A 19,879-nucleotide genomic window follows, 5' to 3' on the forward strand; every position below is an offset into this window, starting at 1 on the left:
GATTATACATTGGAATAGATATCAGCTTCTGGCATTAGAGAGAACACTCCCTGCTGCATGCAGGCAGTAGTGTTGTAGCACTTATATAATATAATATCAACATTAAAGAGAAAAAAAATCAAAGCAATAGGTAAACATCACAGAAAATTGTGTTTTAGGGCAGTGCTTCAGCCATGATAATCTCCTGGTTCCCTCTAGGTTAATATTCAAATACAACTTTTCACAGCTATTGTTTAAAGCAGTATCCCTTCAATTAAATGTCATAAACGGAGTCAAGGGGTCCACTGTTTCATGACCTAGCTGTGAAAATCTAGCAATACATAGCTTAACTTTATGGGGCAATGAATGTGATTGTATAAAAATATGAAAGCTACACAAGAGGGACTGGAAATAAAAACATAAGGAAGTTAGCTACTCAGATAAGGCACTGACAAGACTTCAGGGGGAAAACAGGGCTCCAAAGGTATGCATATTTCTCAACAAGTAGGAATTAAAAAGCTATGACAAAATGTAAACGTTCAAGAGGTTACTCAAACCAGAGACCGTCATATTTAGAAATCTAATTTTAGCAATGTTAAGATGTACTTATAAGGGGGAAATTAGAAGACTATGATTATTTAAGAAAAGGAAAGAAAATAGCTCCAAATTAGAAACACAGAGAGCATCAGGAGTAGCAAGCTTAAGGAAAAATCCCAAAGTAACTGCTAAAGTACCAGGAGCTGTATAAAAATAAATAAATAAATAAGGAAAATAGCTAATTAAAGAGGAGACACTAGTAATTTATTTCAATTAAGCTCTGCCATGAATTTCTACCCTCCCTGAGGGGTGGGGGAAGAGTTCTTTATTGTTATGAATATATGTTACTGATTATCAGAGATTACACTGTCAGAGGTAATGGTGCCAGAATAAAGAGAACAAGGATGAACAAAAGGTGTAAATCCAAAAGGAGGGCAGGGATAAGCTTGAACTAGCAGAACAACATTAGAAGTGTGTAATATGGAGTTATAATAGCTATATTATATGCATTATATTACAAACCAATAAATCAGAGCTTTCCAAACTGTGTGTCACAACACTTTAGTGTGTCAGCTGCAGTGTGTTGGTGTGTCGTGTGAACACCCCCTGTGCTCCTCCCGGAGCTGGAAAGGGGTTAGTTTAACCTCCAGTTTGCTAGTAAAACTGAATTACTGTGTCGCAAAATGATGCATGTCTAAAAAGTGTGTCACCAACGGGAAATGTTGGAAAGTTCTGCCATAAAATACATGTTTTCCAACCAGGGAAATTAAGTCAAATTAAAAATAAAAGACATTCAATGCCAATTTATAAAATAACCACAATCAAGTGATAAAGGTTTCCTAGCTTATGCTGCTTCAAGCTGCAGATAGGGATTTTATGTCGGGATACATCCTGACAAACATGCTTTTCCTTTTTTTACTGTCATGCTTGTTTATATGCAGAAGGGTCTGTTCCCTAGCAGGGGCATTTAAAAATGCAGCCCACTCACTCAAAGCAGCCCAATGTACAGAAAGCTTGTGTATCCTAAAGAACCCTTGGGAGAATGTTATGGATAATGGATTTTTTTGTTATTGTTATTCCCAAAGTTTAAAAATGATGGCAAACATGCTGAAAGATCAAAAGCAACAACAACAAAATTAAAATCCATTTGTACTAACTCCATTTACAAAGGTTGTCCAGAGTGTAATGATGTCCCCCCCACACACCAATTTTAACAAAACAGGATCAAATTAAGAACATAGCAATACATGCATCCTATCTTCCTTCTCGCAACTCCTGCAGCCAAGCTGGTGCTCTGCTTTCCTTTGGACCACATCAATGAGGCCTTGAGAGACATCTTGCCATCTGGGAAGCCCATAATTTCCATACACACTGCCCCATGCTTACGCCCCAGAAAGGTAAATTTGGTGCTGCTGACACTGCAAAAAAAACAATGTGGGAGGCAGGAATTACGAGTTACCAATCTCCATAGCCACAGCAGGCACTGTGATTCTCCAGCAGTTTGTGTTCAGCCCTGGAGGCACACTCCATTGCCTCCCTGAGACAGACGAATGCCAGCAATCTTCTAAATATAGTTTGGTCCCATTCATTAGATGCTAGTTAAATAGTGTTTACTAAAATATTGTGCTTAGTGAAAACTAGGGCCAAAACCATTTATGGATTTGGGGAACATATGTAGCTCAGTGTAAGAACATATGATTTGCATACAACAGGTCCCTTGAATACCTCACATCTCAGGATAGGACTGGGAAGGACTGCTGCTTTAAACCCAGTCAAAGTCAACAACACTGAGCTAGATGGGACTAATAGCCTGACTCCTATAACTTCCTATGTCACTACGTAATTGATTAATTCTAATTAAACAGGCAACATGTTTTTTTTTAAAGATGTTAATTATTTTTATATAAAACTTATGCTTTTATTTAAAAGCATTCTATGCTGCCTTATATTTTCAGAAGACAATCCAAAGCAAGTATTAAATATACAGCAACTAAATAACAAAAAAGCAGAATAAAAAACAAAAACCTTAAGGAAAACTGCCAAATGATAACTGAAAAATCCAGATAAACCAACAAACAGAAGAATCAAAAAGCAACAAAAGTGACAAACATCAGTTCAGTACACTTGCATTTCAGAATACATAAGATTTACTTGCTGCCTTTAACTGGACGTTTAATAGTAGGAAGTTTAGTTCATGTATTTATAAACATATGATTCCATGTCATAAAATATTAGGTTGGTGTACAATGTTAAAGCATAAAACACAAAATAAAAATATATCAGTATCACATGGTGCTAACTAAGTACACTCTGACTGGAAGGTGGAACTTCATATTCTGCAACATCTGAAGGTTTCAAACACTTTTCAGGCATAATCTTATGTGGAGCACGTTATAATAGTAAGGCTTGCAGATTACAAAGCATGGCTTATAGATAGCAATTCCCTTTTCTCCAAATAAGCTACATCTAGTTAATTAAATAGAGGATAAAAGTATCAGTGGCAACAAGTCATGGTAGCTGTGTTACCTCCAATATCAAAGGCAGTGTGACTGGGGATCAAGAGCAGGAAACAGCTCTTGCCTTGCCTGTGGGCTCCCATAAGCATCAGGTTGGCTACTCTAAGAACAGAGTGCTTGACTAGAAAGGCCAGCAGGGCTGCTCTTATGGTCTTAAGGCTCCTGACATTCCAGAGGAGGGAATGTGGTGAAATTCCTGATTTAAAGAGATACCGCTGGACTTTGCCTCTGGAGTGGCTGACACTGAGCAAGTGCACAGCTCTCTAGAATCCAAACCAACTATTACTTGTTCTCTGCCCAGAGACACTGCTTTCAGACTGGCAACCTTTCCTGTTAAAGACGCTTTCTCAGTTGAGCTGTGTAAGCTGCAAGTGCTGCAAGACAGAGACAAGTCAATAATGATTCTGCAAGATCTTTGTTCTGACATACTGACGATAACAACATATATACAGGAAGCAGCAGATGTCATAGTGCGGGTGTGCCGTACACCTGAACTCCATCCTGCTGAGCTGCTGCAGCATACCAGGACAGAGGGAGGGTGGCATATTGGTGGCAAGGCTGGCGTAGTACAAACACAATGGCAGGAGCATCAGATTGGCTCCCTTGGCATGACTGCACCATACCAACCTCACAACTCCTTCGCCTCTGCCTCGCTCCATCCCGATATGCTGCAGCCACTCTGCCAGATGGAGTAGAGGTGAGTGATGCAGTCCTACCAAGCTGTCCATTGCTGTATGCAGGGATCCCGCTTTAAATCTCTAGTGTAGTAGGAGGATGGCATCACCAATTCAACTTCTTCCCAGAGAGAAGCCCATCAGGTCATACTAATTCCATAGGAAGAATGGAATAAGACGAGAAAAAGCAAAGTGAGCAGGACCCAGATCCTGCAGTAGCTCCAAGAAGAGAGAACAAATTGGCCATCTATCTGTCTGTCTATCTATCAAATGCAATGCTTTCCATCAATAGCAACAGTAGTTAATCCTATGGGTGCTTCTGCAAATGATGGACCTGCCTGTGATGTATGACAATAACAAAGATGTTCAATGTCAAGTTTGTTGCATCCTGAATTTGAGAAATGCATGTTGTACTTTATTTCACAGCTAATGAGCTTATTATGGTTAGAGACAGCAGGGAAACACATTGGAGGTACATGACCCCATCTCACCATGATTCCCACTGGTTCAAGTGACTCTTCAAGCCAAAATCTTTGTGTGCAAAGTTATGCAGGCCAGGCATTCCCAGTTGGAGGTTTATAAACTCTAACTGCATTTTCATCTTATTCATTTGTTCTTCACTTCTAATTTTTCTACTATTTTCAATATGGATTTATTTAGAGACTACTTTGAGTACGATTGCAAAAAGCTGTTTTTCAAAAAAAAAAAGATAAATGAATAAATAAAAGGCACAGGCAGTGCTTTGTCACTCAATTAAAATTAAAAGTTTAATTAACAGAGTAATATATCAGGGTTGTTTTTTTTTAAATAAACCTGCCATTAAATTTGTAGTTGCCAGTGAATTTCATGTTTATTCAAACAGCATTGGCTTGTCTTATTTAAAAAGGTTATTAGGATCATTTGTTTTTGTCTAAACAGAGAAACACTATTGTTTCATATGACCAAAATCAGTTAATTCCCAATCCACCTGTTTCATTGTTAAAAGCTGTAATGCTATTCTATGTAAAAAGTCAACAGTTATGACTGCAAAAAGTCCATAAAAGGGAAAATGCAGTGAAAAGGAAAGATATTTTTCAACTGTAGATGTTTCATTTATTCATCATTAATGTCCCCCCAAAGAAGGTCTACGATGCAGAATTTATCACATCGACACCAGCATAACAGCAGTATGAAATAAAACAATTGTAGTGGTCCATGTTTTTGATGTCAGATCTTTCATACTAAGACAAAAGGTCAGGGTCACTTTACACTACAAAGAACCAGTCATTGCAACCCTGAGGAACAGCAAACAAATCAGAGCATGGGAAATGTATCTTGAGAAAAAGATACATTTTGGGGCATAATTATGATCACCATGAAATGCACTTGTACAGGTAGTGGGGATATTAGCTGATGAAATCTATAAAGTCTGATTTTGAGCAAAAGTAATGAATGGAGTTAGACAAGCTTGGTGGATACGCCAATGATCTTTTAATATTTATTAGCAATATGAATAGAGTCCTTCCAGAATACTTCTTTTTAGCTGAATATTCCAAGCAAGTAATGCATTTATCATTGTTTTTGTTCATTCACCAACATTAAAATAATTAATTAGGTTAAAAACACCATGCACAATAAGATGTTGCCATATCCCTGATGAGTTTAAAACATTCAGCAGCAATTTATGCAGTTAACTAACTCAAAAATGGAATTGAAGTGTGAACTACGGTAAGGAACACATTTCATATACATGCTCACACATATATCTATAAAATAGTTCCCTTGTCAGTAACATTGAAAACCAGAAAAAGAAGTATCAGTTTAAAAACCAAAAGTAACATGTAGAAAACTGTTGCTGAAACAACTGATATGCTAAGGAAAGAAAAGTACACATGTACTTTTCAGATAACGAAAACTATTGGTCTGGCTTTAAATACAGCTATTAAACATCATGGCTTGCTTACATTAACACACCCCATGATACAGAGTATTTAAAAAAACAAAAACCAAAAACCCAACAACATACAGAAGTACTTGTTCTATACTGTCATTACATGAGTTAGAATTTTTGCCCTTCTCTTAAACTTACACATGCACATTTTTTCTCTCCACTCTGGTCCTCTAACACTTTTATTGTGAGTATACAACAAATCATATTATGTGTTTTATTAAAACAGATGCAACAAGAACCTGCCTTAACTCCTCATTGGCCACATCTCTCCATGTGCCCATAAGGGGAATACATGAATTTTCCTACCCAGAGTTTCCCCTCTCCCACCAACTTTCCAAAGTTGAGCCATTCATATTGTTCTGATTTCCCTACAACAAATACTTGCTTCTAACTCCGAACTTGCTTCTGGCTCTGAACAAAGACAAGATTTTTGGTAGGTCTATAGGCACCTATTACAGACCATTTAAGGTAAAATATAACCACCGCTGGCTTGGTTCACACAACACTTGCATTTTCTATGTTTGATCACTGCAGGCTAACTGATGAGTGGCAGTAAAGCATGAGAAGGTTCCACTAAAGTACATGGTGTGGTGAGTGGGATGGGGGCAGGCGACAAGCGAATTATGGGTCTGTTATTTGTGATGGTACAGTGATCAGGTGATGAACACTCAGGTGTGGAGACAAAAGCACCCTGTTGCAGTCATAATTAAGGGCACAAATAGCCAGCAATCCCACCCACATTTGAGCGCATGCTTATAGGTAAAGATTTTCATTCACACACATGCTAATAAAGAACCAAGAGCGAAACTGTTCCAGATTGAAATCCTGAAGTTACACTAGGACATAAATTTTATAAAAACAGAAAGGGGCTCACTTCTGATTTGCAAACCCTAAATACATTGGCATGTGACAAAATCCCACTGGACACACAAAACCTACTTCTGAGTAAACCCACTCACTCACAGGGCTGGAACATTAGCTTGCAATTCTGTGCTCACAGACCCCGGAGCAAGTCCTACTGAACTCGGTGGGAAGTAAATCCGAGTCGACACGCCGTTGGGGGCAGAATTTCACCCTGTGCCCAATCTGAGATTGCTCAATAGAGGAGTCTCCTCGCCTTTCTCTTGCTCTTCCCCTCGAATAGCAGCTTTACCTTGTAAAGTAAAAAAGATGGAAGCCAGCAGGGTTCTTTTTTGGGGGGGGGGGCGGCGACAGGGGATTTCACTGCCAAGTGAAGCCTCGAAAACTCTGGCTCCCAAGAGCAACAATGTGGAAGCGGAGTCACCATTAAGGTTTCCCCTGGCCATATGGAGGGGGCGGGGGCCGCACGGAAAGAAAGCCGCCCCCTAATTTTTAGGCGAGCAGCCCCTCCCTCTCTGTCCCCCTCCACCCCTCAATAACTGTACCTGCACAGCCGGGACTGGAGCTGGGGGGTTGTCCAGCAACTCCATCTGCATCTCCTGCGCCGCCGTTGCTGGAGTGGGAGGCGATTTGGACATGTCACTTTGGACCATTGGAGAAAGCGGGTGGGGAGGGTGGATGGGGGGGGGGAACAACTCGCCGACACTTCCAACAACAAAGCGCCTCAGCGAAGCAGTCGCCAAGTAGTCGCCGCCTCTCTCTCTCTCTTTTTGAATCGGCGGCGGTTGGTGCACGAGGATGGCTCTTGCTTCTTCTTCTCCCTCAGGGATGGGCCATTTTGAAACGGTTCAAGTGCCTTTCCTTGCTCGCCCGCCCGCCCGCCCGCCTGTCTGGCTTGCTTGCTTGCTTAGGTCGGTTGCTTGGCTGAGGGAGATGGTGAGAAACAAAACGAAAAGACTCTGGGCTCCTGCCGCAGCTGCTCGCCTCGCCCAGCCCTCAAGTAACAGCGCGGCTCCTCGGTGCCTCGTAGAGCCCAGAGCGCAGCAACCGCTACTACAGCCGAGCAAAAGGGGGAGGAGACGGGGAGGAGGAGGAGGCGCCTGAGGGAAGATGAAATCTCGACCACCCTGTCGTTTCTTCCCCCCGCCCCGAGAAAGGTGGGCGGTGGGGAAAGCGCGGGAAAAGCTGAGGGAGGGGTGTGTGGAATGGCCGCCGCGCGGTCGTCGAGTGGCGGCCCCGTCGTTTCTCCTCAAGAAAGTCGCCGGTCCCTGAATTTTATCCTCCTGCTCGGAAGGCCAAGACAAGCCGTCGTCGAACAAAGTGTTTTTCTTTTTTAAAACACAAGGCACACACTCCAAAGCGAGCGAAGAGTAACATTGGCTAGTCAGGCACGCTGGTTACAAGCTGCACGTAAAACAAAGCAAAAAAAGAGAAAAAGTGCTTAACATTGCCGCTTTGCTGAAGGAAGGGCAGCCAAGTAGCCAGCCAGCATCTGGTGCTGGTAAAGAAAATATATCAAACAAACACCCTCTCCGCCTTTCATTTTTTTCCTCCCTCAGGTGCAAGTACTAAGTGCCACTGGTTTGGATCTCACCTGTGGGAAACTGTATGTGCTCATATGCCCTCTCTCTTTGGGCATTGCCAGAGGAACCAGCTCCTAGGGGCTGAGGTCCCTTTGCTCCCTTCCTCCATTAAAATATTTGAGGGGGCTGGCGCCACAAAGTTGATGGGTATTGCCCTTCAAATGTTGTGAGCGCGCTGTGTCATGGGATCAATTATACCAGGTGGGACTTACCTACCTCCCCACCCCCCAATTATTTTCTTCAAGTTGGCAACCCTGGGCGTTGCAGCAGGGAGGATCAAACCCAACAAAGCCTTCCAGATCTTGAGTGCGAGTGAACAAAAAAAGAGACTGGCTAATCTTCAGAACGGGGACGCGGGTGGCGCTGTGGGTAAAAGCCTCAGCGCCTAGGGCTTGCCGATCGAAAGGTCGGCGGTTCGAATTCCCGCAGCGGGGTGCGCTCCCGTTGCTCGGTCCCAGCGCCTGCCAACCTAGCAGTTCGAAAGCACCCTCGGGTGCAAGTAGATAAATAGGGACCGCTTTCTAGCGGGAAGGTAAACGGCGTTTCCGTGTGCAGCTCTGGCTCGCCAGAGCAGCGATGTCACACTGGCCACGTGACCCGGAAGTGTCTTCGGACAGCGCTGGCCCCCGGCCTCTTGAGTGAGATGGGCGCACAACCCCAGAGTCTGGCAAGACTGGTCCGTACGGGCAGGGGTACCTTTACCTTTACCTTTTAATCTTCGGAACAGCAGCTGCACCTTCCTTGCCCTCTTTCACTAAGCAGCATGGAGGACAATAGAGAATTTGGTCTTCCTGGGCCTATTCCCCACCACTGTGCCCCCACCCCCCGGCAGAAGGAGAGGGCATGTGAGCAAGTGAGAATATGAGGTGATGGCCAACTCTCTCTATTTCATCCTGGCCATAGAGAGAAGGTGAGTGAGCAGAGCGCTTCCTTTCGTTTCTGCTTTCTGCCTTGGCCCAAAGAGGGACAGATGTGAGAGGCTGTCTTTTGCTGAGAGGTGCTTCTCGCAACCACCTCTGGAAGCAGCAGATGCAAGATACAGTGGTACCTCGGGTTACATACGCTTCAGGTTACGGATTCCGCTAAACCAGAAATATTACCTCGGGTTAAGAACTTTGCTTCAGGATGAGAACAGAAATCATGCTCCGGCGGCGCGGCAGCAGCAGGAGGCTCCATTAGCTAAAGTGGTGCTTCGGGTTAAGAACAGTTTCAGGTTATGAACAGAGCTCCAGAACGAATTAAGTTCTTAACCCGAGGTACCACTGTACTGGAGGGAGGTGGTGATTTTCACCAGGACTGCAGTATGTGGGGAAAGGGAGATTTGACCCTTCCCTCTCAGCCACTATCCTGATGTAAATCTACACACACCCCCCCAACACCAGCACTACCCACATGCTGCAATTAGCATTAGGAAATCCTACCGCATAAGCAAACACCTTTCTTGAAAAAAGCCCAAGCAAACAGTTAAAATTCCTGAGTCAGGCATGCTGAGAATCAAGCCAAACATAATGTGCAATTCTTTAAAAGCATGTTTCTTGCTGCCACTTCTATTTTGGAGGGAAAGCAGCAGTTCAGCATTTATTGGTGAGGATAAATTGTCAAATGGTAGGGAAATATGCTGTGTTAGACCTCTGGTCCATCTATCCCTGTACTACAGTATTTGGTGTCCTTCCAGATGTTGTTGGACTATAATTCCCATCACTTCTAGCCACTGGCAGTGCTAGCTGGGACTGATAGGAGTCCAACAGCATCTGGAGGGCCACTGCTTCCCCATCCTAACCTTGTTGTTTACCCCAATTGGCTACAATTCTCCAGGGCCTAAGACCAGGACCTTTTCATCCCTATCGTCAGAGATCCTTTTATGTGGTGGAACTAGAGATTGAATCTCATCCTGCATACAAAGTGCACGTTCTACCATGCTATAGACTGGACTTACTGTTGCACTTTAGAAAGTCTTCTTAAAATTATTGGCACAAATAACTCAACCTTTAGCATATTTTAACAATATATTTGTTCATAAGGATCTCCCTCCCCCTGTGTCTATTATTATTCCCCTTGTGCAGCATTTTCCCTTTTGCAGTTTAAATTGTGGCACTGTTGGCTATTTTTATCATAACATGTTGGCTGCTTTTGGATGTGGATTTGTTTTTGCCTGCTTTTTAGTGAATGAATGTGACAGCAGCTATAAAGTAGAGAGTTTCTTTCACTGACATGAGATAGAAGTGCTTAAATGCATAAGCAGTGGGTGTGAAATCCAGCCACACTGTCTGCTCGTGTACCGTATTTTTCTGTCTATAAGATGCCCCCATGTATAAAACTCAGATTTAAGAAAATGGCCTCAGCACTATCTGTGTATAAGACTTCCCTAATTTTGATATAAGTTATTAGGAAAAAAACCTAGTCATATGCATGGGAAAATACGGTAGTTTTTTTAAAAAAACACCTCACAGTAATAGGCTTTTGGTACATTAAACATACTGTTGTATGAAGTAACTGTATAAGGAAAGAGTCAGAAGGGAGGAATGCAAAGTAGCTCTACCAAGATGGATTTTGTCATCACTCGTCATTCACAAACCCATATGTCTGTTTATCTCCAAAGTCAAACAAAGAATCTAACAAAATGCAGCTAGTCTCTTTTCAAAGTATATCCAAGGAGAGGTCTAAGGATTTCACAGTCTATCATATGGTTAGCAAGTTAAAATTATGTTTCTTTGCTGTTAGTGTAAGCACAGCTTTTAATTAAACAGACACAAATCTTCAGAGCTACAATGAAGTCCCACTGACAAAATGTACCACTGTTAATGAAAGTCTTATTAGTGTCTTTGAAATTCCTTGGACTTTTTTATCTGAACAAAAACCTGAAAATTTGCCTTATTATTTTTTTCTATCACCAACTCTAGTGGCAAGTTATACAGCTGTGCATGCAAACCTTCACACAAACCCTATTTTAAAACTTATTTTAATCATATTGTTACAGAACGGGATGGGGGTGGGGTCCCCTAAACACTAAAATTAATAAATGCTAAGATCTGTGATATGAAGGGAGAATATAAGCTGCAAAGGAATTCCTGGGTAGCCAGGCCAAACTAGGGGCCTGGAGAGAGCCATTGTGGGTCGTTAAAAAGACAGTGTAACTTCTTATCCCAGGTGTTACCAGAGTCTGGAGATTTGGAAGGTTGCCAGTGTAACTGCTGGGGGGCGGGCAAGGGGCTTTTGGGAAAAAGGAGGAAGTGAGGCTGAGATCCATCTTTGGGGAGAAGAGAGAAGGTTGCCTGCAATGCTTTGGGCCATGATATAAGATTTGGACTCTCTCCACGCAGACTGTAAATCCTATTTCTTAAAGCATGACAGTCTCTGTCGTGTCTTCTGTTCTCCAAAGGGAGAATGGCCCTTTGCTTGGTGGAGAGAGAGGCAGGCACTGGGCTTGTGTAACAATATTAAAATTATTTAAGTTTTCCCCAGAATTCTTCAGGCACAGCTAATGGCAGACGACAGGTGCTATGGAAAGCAGGATATGGATATGCCAATAGATGCTGATGGATGGAAGGTTATATGCAGAAAATGAGCTTTTCATTCAGTAGCTACTAGCTAAGGGCCAATTCCTTTTTAAAAGTCACTTTCCCTGCAAGCTCTTAGCTGTATGTTTAGTGCAATGAGTCCTCATTGTTGTAGAGAGTGCAAGGAGATTGGATCTTTCTTTACATGTGGCACTGTGGAAAAATATTATGATTTTGGATAGATATCTTTAAGGTGGTTGGTGAGATCATGGGACAAAGCCATTCAGTGTGGTCCTAAACTGGTCTTATTACCTTTATTTCCAAAGGGAAACAAAAACAAACAAACCCCTGTAGTCATTGACTTCTTTTGGTGGCAGCTAGACTAAGGGACGTGGGTGGCGCTGTGGTCTAAACCACAGAGCCTAGGGCTTGCAGAAGGTTGCGGTTCAAATCTCCACGACAGGGTGAGCTCCCATTGTTCGGTTCCAGCTCCTGCCCACCTAGCAGTTCGAAAGCACATCAAAGTGCAAGTAGATAAATAGGTACCGCTCCGGCAGGAAGGTAAACGGCGTTTCCGTGCGCTGCTCTGGTTCACCAGAAGCGGCTTAGTCATGCTGGCCACATGACCTGGAAGCTGTCTGTGGACAAACGCCGGCTCCCTCGGCCTATAGAGTGAGATGAGTGCGCAACACCCAGAGTCCTCTGCAACTGTCCCTAACGGTCAGGGGTACCTTTACCTTAGACTTTCAGAAGCTGCTAAACCAGTTGCTTACTCATGAGTAGTCTGACCAGCAGTACAAGAACAATGCAACTGGAGAAGGCTGCTGGAGTAGTTTCCACATGCCTCCCAATGGTTTAGAAGCCTAAGAGGAAGTTGCAGTAACGATAAGCCAAAGGCTTCCTCATGAAGGAACAGCAAGCAGACAGAGGTAACCCTAATTCTTGCAGATACAGGAATAGATGGGGATTGTCTCCTCTCACCCACCCACACACCCCAGTGGAGTTGGCTACTTATTTGACTATCTCTGTCTGATAGGCAGATGGCAGAACTGCATAGTTACGGTATTTGTAATAATGGGAACCTTTATTCCTACTCTTGGGTTTGTTTCATTCTTACATACACTGGAAGCTGCTTTATATAAGCCAGACCGTTGCTCCATTTAGCTTTAGTATTGCCCACCCTGAGGGCAAAACTAGACCAGATGCCATGTATGCAATAAGCAATCTTAAAAGTAAATTTTATTTCCCCCCCAATAATTTTAATTAAGTTTTATATAATTATAACACATACTGCAACAAACGTTGCACAACCAAAAAACAAACAAAAGCAAAAACAAAAAAGAGGAAAAAAATACATCTGTAAAAAATAACAGCAAACAGATAAACAACACAAACAAACTTAATTATTTAAAAATCCAACCTTATAAACATGTTACTTGACTTCCTCTAGTTCCTCCCTTCTGAATTTCCTTGTATCTGAATGTAACAGCTTTCCAATATCATTATTAAACAACAATATTCCAGTTATAATCAAATTTCTTCACTTTTCTTAGTGTTCTAAATCCCGTTTATTTAAATAAATCCTAATTTAATCCTAGGCCTGTTTGATACTTTCAAGTAACTTCTAATTTTTAATATTACAATATTTATTCAAATACCCCTTGAATTAACTCCAATCTTCTTGATATTCCTCTTCTTTCTGGTCGCGGATTCTTCCAGTCAGGTCAGGTAGCTCAAAAAAGTCCATCATCTTCATCTGCCATTCTTCCACAGTTGGTAGTTCTTGTGTTTTCCACTTCTTGGCTAATAAGATTCGAGCAGCAGTTGTGGCATACAAAAATAACTTTACATCTTTCTTGGGCAATTCCAAACATCTTAAAAGTAAATTTTAAGTGTGAGGGGCACAGTTTGGATCAGGGCCCTGGTAGGGGAGTGAGAGGCAATTTAACCCTTTCCCCCCATGTTCCAGTCCTGATATGGATAATTAACACACACATTCACTCGTGCTATTTGTACTGAAATAAAACCTTTCATTTGCACCAGTGGAAATGTTTCTCCCAATGCAAAGCTCAGGCTGAATTGGAACTGCAACAGGAAGCAAAGGATTAAGGCTCCCCAGACTCATGCAAGGATCCCAGTTAGGATCCCAGTCACACTACTTACTTTTTAAAGCTGTTCATGTGTGAATGGCATCTTTGTCTAGCTTGGCCAGACTGGAAGCAGCTCTCCAAATTTCTAGGCACGAGTGTTTCTGCACACTATCCAGAGATAGCAGAGATTGAACGTGGGGCATATGGTTCTTTGCTAAACATACTTTACATGTTTAAGTGTACACTTGAAATGCCTTCCCTAATAATATAATGTGGTCCTGAGAATACTAAGGAGGATAATGCTTAAATGAGCTTTATTGGAATGGAAGAGATGCAGGTTACAACACACAGGAAATGAGTTCGGGCAAATAGGTAGGATTTATGCCTATAATAATAGCTGAGTGGTGCCCAGTTTGGTAGCAAGAGGAAGGGAAGAGGGGCATTTGTTGTTGCTTTGGATGTGCTCTTTTATAAATGCAAAATAAACCTGTTAGCGCTGCTGTGTATTCTCATAATCTGAATGATTTGTTCTTCCTTCTCAGGTCTCCTTTGAAGTTTATCAAACTGACTCATTTGTCACAAGCAGAACCTACAATTAGCATGTTTCTGCAAACTGAATAGTGGCATGGAAAATTGCACACTTTCCTCATGGTGAACAAGTCAGATGACCATTTTGCTATGAAGAGGGAGCCATACAGGTAGGAAGTGTTAGATTTCTGTCATGATAAATGGAATTGTTAGCACTATAGTGGGAGGAGGGTAGGTTTTCATCAAAACCAATTGCACATATGACTGGGGGCAGGGGAAAGCCTTCTAAAGCACACAAAGAAAACAAGTGATGACTGAAAATACATAAGGCATTTCTGACATGTTTTCTCTCAATTATATGCTTGGCTGAAGAAAGGATAAAGGAATTATTCACAGTTAACTTAACCTGAATTATATGTGAAGAAATTGTAAATTTTAACTGATCCTTTCCTTCCCATTCCTGATCATCTCCTGCTTCACCTTCATCTTTTCCCCACCTAAAATTTACCCACATGCTCCTTTCTGATCACTGTCCCGCTTCTCTGGAAGGGGGAGCTGGAAGGGGTATATCAGGGGGAAGAGGCATTGCACACACACTTCCTATAGCTATGGATAGGTGACTGTGAAGTTCAATTTCTCTCCGTTACTCATTTTTCTAATCTAAAGTTCAGTTCTCTGCATTTGTACGTCATTTTGGATTTTTTTATTAAAAAAGGCCATCATGAAAATCCATCAGCATCTTAGTGAGAATATCACTTACTGCACTTACTGTATATATTTTTGCATAATATACTCATTTTCCAAAACCAATTTCCCCTTAAATAATAGACTTTTATGTTATTTGCACAAATATATGCATTTTTATGGAGAATTCAGAAGAGTGTTAATTTCAAAGTATAGTTGTGTTACAGTTCTTGTATTGTTTTGGAGAGAGTGAATTATATAGGTTCACCTTTAATTGTGAACTTCCGCTTCCATATCTATAGCACAATACTTCTGTTTCAGGTCTGATTGTGGGAGAGGCAAAGTGCTGTTCAGGAGAGCTTATCTCTGAAACATGAAATAATCCTTTGGCAGTATTTCAGTATGAGTGGGAAAATGAGAGTACCCCTAAACATTTTTTTAGAAAATAAAAGCACTGCACATAATAGTTTAAAACATATAACATTGTACTGTATTATGTTCCTGGAGACCATGTACCTAATTAGAAAACCCTAGCTAAATTACACTAGCATAAAATATTTTTATTGATAAGCTGAATAGATAGAAAAGTATAACTCAGCTTTTGTTTATGGTGCTTAGACATTGTGAACCTGAATGCTGTGGATATCTTAGGTTGGGCAGGTAGCATCAAACCTTTTTAAAAAGAACCTTTTTAAAAATTATGTTTCATGATTTATTACCTAGAGACTTGAATGTGTAATAGGGTCAGGAGGAGAGAGATTCAAATAATGACAACCAGAAAACTTCATTGTGAGATGCAAAGTTAAAACTTGGGGCTTATCTGAAGCTAATAGAGAGCAGAAGCACCATGGCAACAGGGACAAAGTAACACTCTCAGTAACACTCTCAGTACTGTATAGAGCTTTTATTCCCCACAGGGTGTAAGACATTGCTTGCCTATTCACAACATGTAGGAAGGAAGGAAGATCTTTCCTTTGTTTTTACTTTATGCATTTTACAGCATTCCAAAATCTACTTTATGCCATATGAAATAATGTTAATGTAAACAAGTAAACAGTGAAAAGTGATAATAATATCTAATCTGTGGAATCAAATAGGGAACAACATTGAGATAATTATCAACTGCCAACTGTGTATAAATGGCTGTTAGTTACAGAGAAGGAACAAACTGAATCTAGAATAAGCGGTTTGAAGTATAGTCCCTCAAATTTAAAGAAACCTGTTTTTAACAGTATTCCTCATACAGTATTTACCTTAAGAATTTCTTTCTCTTGAATTTTTTACATAAACAGAAATAAAAGAACAATAAATATTTGTTATTTTATATAATAAAGAAAGAACTTTTCTTTATAGAGTGGCTGGGGCAAGGCAGGGTACAAATAACAAATGATCATTATTATATATAATAAATATAAGCAGTTACTAGCAGCAAGATTATAGAAGACAATAATCAGTTCTTACTCTTATCTAAAATAGCGTAAGTATTAAGGTTTCTATTATATATAAACAGTATTTTACTTTTTGATGTATTGTAATCAAATCAAACTTTTAATGCGCTAGCTAATGACCATGACAACATCCAAAACATTGACAGACACTAAATATACAATAAAAATATACAGCCATCTAACACTGATGTCCCGTTAGGTAGGGAGAGTGCTGCTCTGACAAATTTATTCTGCACCATTTCTAGTCCTTTACTGGCTTTCATATTGATACCCAAAACCTCTGTACCATAAAGCATTTGGGGAACCAATTTACTAGTACTGTAAAAAAATTAAGAGCAGTTACAAACAGCTTTCCACCTACCATGCAATAAAACTTCATTAGTGTCTCACAAGCTTTCTGCACCTTAGGTTTGCAGCCTTGATATGCCCCTTCCACCACAGTGTCTCAGCAAAAAGGACTTCAAGGTATATAAAGGAACGCATTTGCTCTAGATTCTACTGCTCCATTTTCTATTTGAATCTGGGACTATGCTTTCCAAGAACCATAATTTTGATCTTGGAATAATTCACGGAAAGCACATCCTGCTAGCAATACATACTGAAGGCTGCCAGTAGATTATTGAGACCAAAGCAGGAGAGTGATAGCAGCACCATGTCATCAGGTTATCCGTCTGTTCACAAATTAATAAAAGTAATCTAAGATCTATGTTGATGTTCAAAAGTTTCTCCCATAGTCTGATAAATACCTTGATAAATGCATTATGTGTGTTGGATCAAAGAGTACCTTTCCAATAGCAAAATGCCTCTTCCAAATGCTATATCCCTTCTGTCTTCGGAGACAGTAGAGGAGTGCGCCTTTGGGGGTTATGTCAAGCTGTTGGAAGGCTACAGCGCCTGCTGTGGCTGTAGAGACTGATACAGGAGAGACACATTTTGTTGCAGCTGGGGCAGATGAAGGCATCTTGTTGTGTTGCTGCAGATGTTTCTTCTCTTTGCACTCCTCCCCACGCTCATTCCTTCTCTGGTCACTGCTATGGATGCATGACCTGACTGCCTGTCCAGGTACTGCAAGGAATTCCTACAGGGCGAGGTTGATGTTGCCAGCCTTCATATCACCTTTGCAGACATCTGTAATGCAGAGTTTATCTGTCAGTGGGCCTGGTACTTGAAGTCAACTCTGCTTGGGGATCCTTCCATCTTCTGTTCTGTGGACATGACCAAGCTAGTGTAGATGTCACTGACCCAGGAGTGCGAACATGCTGGGAATGTGGGCTTGGGAGAGCACATCTTTGTTTAAGATTCTGTCCTGCTATGCGATGCTGTCGAGGCTGTGTCATCTGCAAACAACATATCTTGAATAAGGACCCACCACAGTTTTGTCTTAGTGCAGAGATGTGCCAGGTTGAACAAATACCCTTCGTTTCTTGAATGGAAGTACACACCAATAAGCAGTGACAAACATGTAGAACAACTTTTAGGACTGTTTCATGTGTCACAAAATTGCTGACCATGTGAGAATCTACATTTGAAGTGTGTGGATCCAGTGTAATGATCCTACACATAATCTCAGGAGCAGAAACAACATTTTTCCTTGTATAATTTTGCTTCAAAACTTTTTTATGTTATAATTCAATGGCAGGGAATGTGGTGATAGTCGAATTCAGCTGGACTTAACCATCCAGGGGTTCTTTACCTTTACCTTTCATAGCCCCTTCATACAGCACTTCTCATCTCTGTTTTATTGCATCCTAAGTAAGCCAAATGGTAACTTCTGATAGCTTCCATTTGTGAGACTGAAATTAAATGGAAGCTTTAAGCCTCACACAATTGCTCTGCAAGCAAGAATGAAAAGAAAGTTCACTCATAGGTTTGTTGAAGGCTGTTAGTGCCTTACTGTCCCTTCAGGTAGTGATTGCAAGACTGATTTGTAGAGATGGTTGCTAGTTCACAGAGTCAATAAACATCGAATCTACACCATCTATGCAAATATAGGCAAATAGTTGCATTTGCAGAACCAAGGATCATAATAATGTTATCCTGTGCATAAATCACATCACGGCTTCATGTTAAGAGCATTTCTGCTGTACCAACTGTCCAATTTAATAGAAGTTTAAGAGGTTTTTTGTATTGTGTTGCTGTGGCCACATCCATAAAAATTGTGCTCCAAATTCTCCAAGATATTAACACTGCTGGAGTCCCTGTTCCAACAGTGAAGGGACTGTTCTCTTGATGCAGTGAGGGAGTCTCACATACAGCTTCTATCAACACTAATCCCTATCCATTGAGAGCAAAAGAAGATTAGACTCCTGTGGTGATTCTTTCCAACTGAAATTCAGATTGTGAGGAATCTGTAGTGTAATCAAGAGAAGCCATATAGAGTCCTCATTTTTCTTGTACAGCTTGCAAATGAATTACTGACAGAGGGAAAGGACTTGTGCTGAAACCAAACCAATTCATTTAAGGAGCAGCATGCTGCTCCCTGAAACAGTCTAGCGTATTGTGTGAAGTGTCAAAGGGCCAACTAAAGCATGTACATTCAAAGCAAGGACAATGGGCCTGAAAGGGGTGATGATGATAAGCTTTTTGGAACATCTGGTAATTAATCTTAGTTTTGGAAGCTTTGTAGAGTATTGGCTAATGTAATTGCTATTCACTTTCACTGTAGGAAAATGTAAAACAGCAGACAGCCAAAAGACTTGTCATTATAGTTCCCCAGATTTCTTATACAGTACTAGCAGAAAGAGAGAGAGAGAGAGAGAGAGAGAGAGAAGGAAAGAAAGAAAGAAAGAAAGAAAGAAAGAAAGCAAGAAAGAAAGAAAGAAAGAAAGCAAAAAGGGTGCAAAACCAACGTTTTCACATCAGATAAGGGGGCAAAGTGATGCAAAGGCACACGGTAAAAATAAAAATCTATGCAAAGATGTTTGCCTCTCTTTCAAATCAGAGGGGATAGAACCATGTTTCCTAATACCACAAAAATGTACCTTATTCACTTCTGGCAGGCTACTGGTACAACCTTTGTCTGGTGATTGAGTATCCCATATGTGGATAACTGGAATTTGTGCTTTGAGTTGTTCACAAACTGCTTATAAGGCCATGACAATCAAATCACAACAGTTAGCAATATGGACACTATAGAAGCAAGGAATATAAAAAAGTATTGAGGTAGTTAGCCATCCAGACACTTTCTCATCTCCGTATAAAACTAAAAATATGGATCTAAAGCAGAGATTCTCAGCTTTGCAACTTGTTCTTGATTATCAAATTGTTCTCCTCTATTTCCCTTCAGAATCTGCCTCCTTAGGTTATCAGTCCAGGAAGGCTTCTTGCCTTGTGTTTTTCCAATGGTATAATCACATTAACACTTACGCCACATCCAGTGCACTCCAGCTGCTAATTTCTGAAACCGCAATATGCGGTTGATCCATATTAATCCTGTAGTTCCTTGACAAATACTGTTGCTTGCTACATTCCCCCCCAACCAGCTTTAGTTTGATTAGAAAATAAGGTATGTTCACATGACCACTTGTTTCACATTCTAACAGCCATTGTGCA

The 19,879-nt window shown here is 41.0% G+C and overlaps 1 protein-coding gene and 1 long non-coding RNA gene across 5 annotated transcripts in view; one reads left to right on the forward strand and one right to left on the reverse strand.

Annotated features, from left to right (window-relative positions):
- The window catches only part of CACNB2 (calcium voltage-gated channel auxiliary subunit beta 2), a 130,041-nt gene extending 122,418 nt beyond the window's left edge, over positions 1 to 7,623 (reverse strand). For all 3 annotated transcript variants that reach the window (XM_083704878.1, XM_083704879.1, XM_083704876.1), the window contains exon 1: positions 7,043 to 7,623. In XM_083704878.1, the coding sequence (XP_083561004.1) occupies positions 7,043 to 7,150 (108 nt within the window). In that variant the 5' untranslated portion in view covers positions 7,151 to 7,623. The remainder of the gene's footprint in view (positions 1 to 7,042) is intronic.
- On the forward strand, positions 7,551 to 19,094 carry LOC310828098. 2 transcript variants are annotated; one of them, XR_014556657.1, is made up of 4 exons: positions 7,551 to 7,654; positions 8,984 to 9,124; positions 14,210 to 14,365; positions 18,993 to 19,094. It is a non-coding gene; the product is annotated as an uncharacterized lncRNA (long non-coding RNA). The 2 variants fall into 2 exon arrangements; XR_014556658.1 differs by lacking the exon at positions 7,551 to 7,654 and having other exon boundaries at positions 8,799 to 8,990.
- Positions 19,095 to 19,879: the final 785 nt, after the last annotated feature.

Source organism: Podarcis gaigeae, assembly GCF_964106915.1.
Source record: "Podarcis gaigeae genome assembly, chromosome: 12".
NCBI lineage: Eukaryota > Metazoa > Chordata > Lepidosauria > Squamata > Lacertidae > Podarcis > Podarcis gaigeae.